This window comes from Erithacus rubecula (genome assembly GCF_903797595.1).
Source record: "Erithacus rubecula genome assembly, chromosome: 21".
Classification (NCBI taxonomy): Eukaryota; Metazoa; Chordata; class Aves; order Passeriformes; family Muscicapidae; genus Erithacus; species Erithacus rubecula.
In genome coordinates, this window is record NC_136673.1 from 742,653 (window position 1) to 748,872 (window position 6,220).

At 41.9% G+C, this 6,220-nt stretch overlaps 3 protein-coding genes across 4 annotated transcripts in view; all 3 read left to right on the plus strand.

Annotated features, from left to right (window-relative positions):
- The window catches only part of HSPA5 (heat shock protein family A (Hsp70) member 5), a 458,542-nt gene that overhangs the window by 348,632 nt on the left and 103,690 nt on the right, over window positions 1-6,220 (plus strand). The gene's annotated exons all lie outside the window — the stretch shown is intronic.
- ARPC5L (actin related protein 2/3 complex subunit 5 like) overlaps window positions 1-6,220 on the plus strand; it is a 195,182-nt gene that overhangs the window by 75,631 nt on the left and 113,331 nt on the right. The window lies entirely within an intron of this gene.
- MAPKAP1 (MAPK associated protein 1) overlaps window positions 1-6,220 on the plus strand; it is a 78,535-nt gene that overhangs the window by 13,943 nt on the left and 58,372 nt on the right. For both annotated transcript variants that reach the window (XM_079323932.1, XM_079323933.1), the window contains exon 4: window positions 2,476-2,624. In XM_079323932.1, coding sequence (XP_079180058.1) covers window positions 2,476-2,624 — 149 coding nt within the window. The remainder of the gene's footprint in view (window positions 1-2,475; window positions 2,625-6,220) is intronic.

The window sequence follows — 6,220 nt, forward strand, 5'->3', positions numbered from 1 at the left end:
ACTGGTTGTTCTACATAGTTTAGATTGTAATGTATGAAATTACACATCTGTCTCAATTTCCCTATTTTAGAGCTCAAACTTGTTTCTATTTCTGTTGTATTTGACACACATTCAAACCTTTGTATGGTCTGTCATGCCTACTTCTTTCAAAATTGTGTATATCTTAATGAGGTCCCTCTGTAATCTCCCTTTTTTGCCTAATTCCTCATATCTCCATGGCTGTCATTTGCAGAACCTTCCCCAGCACTGCAATATCTTTTTCAGAGGAGTGAACAAAGCTGCTCACATGAGCAGCACAGTCACTAATCCTTAATTCAGTGTTCAGCTGTGTTGGATACCCCTGTTAATGCATTCTGAAATGTTTTTGCCTTTCTCCTCCTGTAAGCAGAGTTGTAGGTTTTAAAGGTTAATCTACCATAACCTCCAACTCTTTGCTCAATATTTTATAGTGTTTGGCCAGTGAGGATGCAAATCTCCCTCCTGTGTCTCGTGCACTGGCAGCTGGTCAGGCTCCAGCTCCTGCACAGCCTTTGTGGCTCCTGGGGGCTCTGTGGGGACCCCCCAGACACATCTGGGGACATTCCCTGCACACACACACACATCTGGGGACACCCCATCCCTCCCAACACCATCTCTGCCCAGCAGCCACACTGGTCCCCTCTGAGGAATGTGCTGGCATTGCAGGCAAATGGATCAGTCCCTGCCTGCTGCAGAGCAGATTTAAACAAAAGAATAAATAAGTTACACAAAAACTCCAGGCACTCAGTTCTGTTGGCAGAGCTGATTTTCCTTCTTTGCTGAGCCACTGAGGTCTGAGTGTTTCTCACTTGCATAAACAGCACTGCAGCCAGGAGAAAGAGGAGCCCTTAAGGATAGGATATCCTCTGTGCCTTCACATCTCACATTCCTTCATTTCAAACCATATAAAATGCAAATTAACAATATACCAAGGAAATCCACCCTGAGTCTTGCATTCAGCCCATACAGAATAGCTAATAAATAAAATAAATTTAATAAAAATTAATTTTATTTATTAAATAAATAATAAGAATAAAATAAATAAATAAATAAAGAATAAAGAATAAAATTCTTATATTTATAAATAAATATAAGAATAAAAACTTGCTTTTCACTTGTACAAGTAAAACCTTGTGTTGGATTCCAAGGTCCTTTCCAAAAGAATTACCAGTGAAAAGTAATACACCAGCAATATGCTTTAGATTTTTTAAAAAATAACAAACAGGTATAAGAGCTTGTTGAAAAACCAAAACAAGCTAATGGGGTTGAAGTGGCTGCATTGAAAGGGATCAAATCCAGCTTTTTTGGTTAATTGCAGCCTCTCACAAGCCCACTGGGGATCTCTCAGTGCCAGTATTTAGCACCTCTGCCAACTGCCTGAATTTCCAGCAATCTGCTGATAAAAACAAATGGAGCTTTTGACCAGCTATCATTTGCCAGGTTTTAATTTTGCACTCTAAGAAATGAGCCCACTCCCTGCAGTCAGGTGCCAGGTTGCTCTGCCCTGGGAGCAGTTGCATTTCCCTGGAGGAGCAAGATGAGGATCTGTGTGCTGAGTCCAGGGCGAGCTGGGCTTGCTTCTGGGCACTGATTGATGGAGGCTGGGGGCTCTTGGTTCCTGGAGCAGATGTGGGAAACCTTGTCCAGCTTGTGTCACAGCTCCCTGCAGGTGAGACCCTTTGGTACTGATGTGCTGAAACACCTCAGGCTCTGGCCTGATTTTACAGTGGTTTTGTAACATAAGAAGTCCTATTTTTGAGGGGTTTTTTAAGTATGCCTGTAAATTGGAAGTTGAGTTGTTGTTGAAAATTCAGCTGTGCACTTTCTTCACATAAAAAGACTTTTATGGGCCTTCACAGAGCACACAAAGACCTCCTGAACTTGGATCCCCTTTGTTTTTAGACAGCTTTTTTGCTTTTATTGTTCAGGCTGTTGATCTGGCACGGCGGTTTCGGGTTTGACATTTTTATTTTATGCAATCCACCACGAGCAGTAAAACCTGCAGAGATGGCTGTGTGTGTGCCATGCTGCAGCTGGGTGGGTGTCCCTGCAGTGGTGCTGTGGCACTGTGCCATGTGCTGCAGGCTGGCTGAGCTGGGCTCCTGTGCAGCTGCTCTTTTCCCTCCTGTTCCCTGCTCATTGAGAAAGGAGGCAGCAGAAAGAGCAGGAGTGGGCCATTCTCTTGATTGTTACCCTGACTCGAGTGGATCTTACACTGATCAGTTCTGTTCTCTGCTTAGGAAACACTCACCTTTTTCTCACCTTGAGCAGGCATCACTCAGACTCCCTGATGGTGCCATGTCTTTGGGCTGTGAAGCAGTGGTGGCGGATCCTGCCCTGCATTTGTCGGTTTATTTATTTGATTTTGTGCTCCCTCTTATGCTGTTATCTCTGTGCTGAGCAGCAGGCTCTGTTACATCTCCTCACGCCGTGCCTCTGATCTCTTGTGATCCGCAGCAGAGGAGCTGAGCTCGCTGTTTGAGAAGAAGAATTTCCGTGCGCGGTCGGCGTGCGCGGGGAAGCAATCCATGCTGTCGGTGCGCCTGGAGCAGTGCCCGCTGCAGCTCAACAACCCCTTCAACGAGTACTCCAAGTTTGATGGCAAGGTGAGTGCCAGCCTTGGCTCAGCCACTCTCCTGTGCTTGCACTTGTGCAGGCTGCACTCAGACTCAGGCCATCAGGAACTGGCAGTGGGTGTCTAGGAACAAGCCAGTGTGCTGGTTCCAGGTTCACTGGAGACATTTCTCCTGCCTCCATTCCAAAATTCTGGATTGAGAATTGGGCTTCTCTACCTTGCAGTTTCCTTCTCCAGTAGGTTGGGGAGGTGCATCTTTATTGTGACACTCTGGAGTTGATGATGAGACCCTTTGTATAAATGATTGGTTATTTGGCATTTTAAAATAATCCAGAACTGTTCTGTCTGTCCACATCACAGCACCTGCTGAATATTCCATGATTCATGTTTTGCCCTCTGTGCTCTGCTGAGAGTGGGAGGAGCCATGGTCTGTTTTGAGGGTGGAAAACTGAATTATCAGTAGGTCAGTATCCAAGGAGAAAAGAAGCACTAATCAATGTATTTCTGCACAATGCATTTCTGCTCATTTGTGTAGCACAGGGAGGAGATTGGCTGCAGAACTGGCAGGTCATGGGGGTCAGGAGATGGATCTGGTATCACTCAGCTGGGGGATAAATGCCTTTCCTCTACTCCATACTGTCAAATATTTTTCTCTGTCATCAACTCTAGAAACAGAAATATAAACATTGATGTGATGGATCACTGTCATATTGTTCCAAAACAAGCATAAATACTCCACAGATCTGTTTTCTACTGGATTTGTTTGTGGAATCTCCTGTGGGAGGATGGAGTTTGAGCTTCATTACCATTGTGATGGAAGAATTTCATATTCTGTTAGGTGTTCTTGAAGTGGAAAGTCAGATCTGTAATTCCACTGACATTTCTAGGAGTATCTGGAATATTTGTGAATTGGTAACCTTTAGACTATGAAGTTCAGGTGCAAAAGCTCCTGTATTGTGATTTTGCATTTATTAGCATGTGACAGTCAGTGCTATCTCAGGTTTTCACAATTCCTGGCCTCATTAATGAGTGACAGCAGCACTTTCATGCTGGCAGCACCAAGAGGCTTTTTTTCTAAACTCTTGATTTGTTGTTCTTGTGCCACGAAATTTCAGTTGGGCAAACATTTAAATGAATTCTCATGTCATGTATAGGGGAGCTAAACATCAAATTCTTCTTTATTAAGAGAATTCTGTTATAATTCAGTCATGTTCAAGTCTTATTTCTCAGAAACTTGAAAAACTTCAGTGTTTTTCCTTCCCTCTGTGATAATCCAAGCTAATTTTTACTGTGTTAATTGTAGTTGTCTATAATGAACATCCTCATTTTCACCTATGAAGTCAGGTACATTTAGAGGTGTTTGGTCCACTGGAAGCACGTTGAGCTCTTTGTGTCACTTTGAGAGGTTAAGGAAATACCTCAATGTCACTCAATTCTGATTTGCAGGGTCTGGTAGGAATTATCTCAGCTGTGGTCTGCAAATCTAAACACCTTTACTATCCAAAATAATTGAGTTGCCATTGTGTTAGAGTATAATCTCACTCTATTAATTTTAACACCATTATTTCTATTACACTGTAAGTGTATCAATAGTTTGCATATAAAGTTTATTCTCTGTAGTTCTGTATGTATTATCTAGTTTAATGCTTGGCTGACCATCTGAGATACAGAAGAAACACATTCCAGTTGTGAGTTATTTTACTTCAGTTCTCATGCATTTTCAGTCAGTAAAAACACCAAAAATCATTGAGCTTTTAAAAAATATTTTTGGTGACGTATCACATGTCTTGTATTTATTTTTATTGATAATAGATGAGCAGTATTTCACAGAAATATAATTCAGGGAATAGTGCATGACTTATTTACATAATTAACAGAGCCATGTATCTCTGGGGGAGATGGTACATAATTGTGGGGAGGAGGGGGGTGAGGAGGGGCTGGGGGCCTAATTAAACATGTCTTAAAAACACCCTCCTTAATTATGTATTTACTCAGGGGGTCACAGTGGCTCTCAAGTCCTTAGGGCTGCAAGCAGGCCCTTGCTTTGTGCATTTTGTGCAGCACTCATTCCTTGGTGCATGGCAGAGCTCAGGCTGTGCCCCTGCTCCTCATCCTGGCTCCCTGACCTGGAACCAGTGAATCCTCCTGGGGCTTCTCTTCCCTCTCCCCTGGGATGGGTTTTCCCAGCTGATCAGATCAGAGTGTCCCTGCCAGCCCTGCCAGTGTGGCAATGCTCACATCTTGCAGGTGTTCTGCCAGATTTAGTGGCTTTTCCATAACCACTTCTGTGGTTTTATGAAATAGTAAAATTTTAAAGCACTCTAATTTCTTCCTGTCCTGATCACTTCATTAATTATCAAAACAGTAGAGAATATGGTTTGTGAAATACAGCTACAGTGGAGGCATTCTAAGCAGCTCAGGAATCCCAACTCACCCCAGCACCACCCAGGACACATTTGTGGTTTTCTGTACACTGAAAAACTTCAGCTCTTAACAGAAGCCACACGTACAGTAACTACTCTCAACCCTATCACCAAGTTTTTCCCTAAATAGTTAAAGTAAACCTCAGCTCTGGACCTGTTCTTGTGTTTTGTGAAGCTTGTGGGTTGTACTTTTTGGTTGATAAATCTTGTAGACTCTTTCTAAGAATATTGTACTGAAATAACCTTTAGTTCTTTATAATTCCTTCAGGAGTCTTTGGAATAGAGAATTACTCAAAGCCTTAAATCACTGGCCAAATTGATTTCTTTTGTCTGCATGCAAATTAAATTGATAAATAAATTAATTTGATAAATAAATTCACATATATTTCTGTCTACAGGACTTGGAAAATCAGTTTTTTACAGTTTGTTGTTCCAGCTTGCTGAGTTTTAATAGTGTTGGGGAAAAAAGCCTCTGTGTAAGACAGAGCTGAAATTTCTGTCCAGGTACCACAGTGACACAGCAGAGAGGTGGTGGCTCATTTCAGTGACCCAGCTGAGCTTCAGCATGTTCAGGCAGGGAGGAGGTGCAGAAGAAATAAAAAATGTGAGGAAGGAATTGTTTGGATCTAGAGTAAAATGTGGATATGAGGCCAGAAGCCTTTCCTACAGGCAGATCAGATTCTCTCAATATTTTTATTTCTGCTTTCATGACTAGCTGCAAATGGAGTCAGAAGGAAATTTGGCTTTTCTGATCTTATGGAGTTCTCTGGTGTTTGCTTGATTACTGCAGATAATTTAACTGAAAATTGGTCACTGTAATTTTTGAGTGGACAAATGCTGAAACTCCTTTGCTCTCCAATGGTGCCTCTCTGTACTGCCACAAGGTTTCTTATGGCTAATTTTGGTAATGGGTTAAAAAGCAACAATTTCTCATGTAGCAACTGTTTTAAAAATGATGCTGTAGCAAGTGTGGGGGAAGGGATAATTCATGAGTGCTAATTGCTTGGCTGTTAATTTTCATAAGTGTTGATAGAAGCAGTTCCTTAAATTAAACTTTGTTTAAAATGTATCAGGGGAAATATTCCACAATGTCGGGCCCGAAGTGAAAATTAATATGAATGCTGTGGCAATTAACACGTACTGGTTAATAGCTTTTAGCAGCATTTTGGGATGATAGTCCTTAAATACATTTTTGCATGCTGCT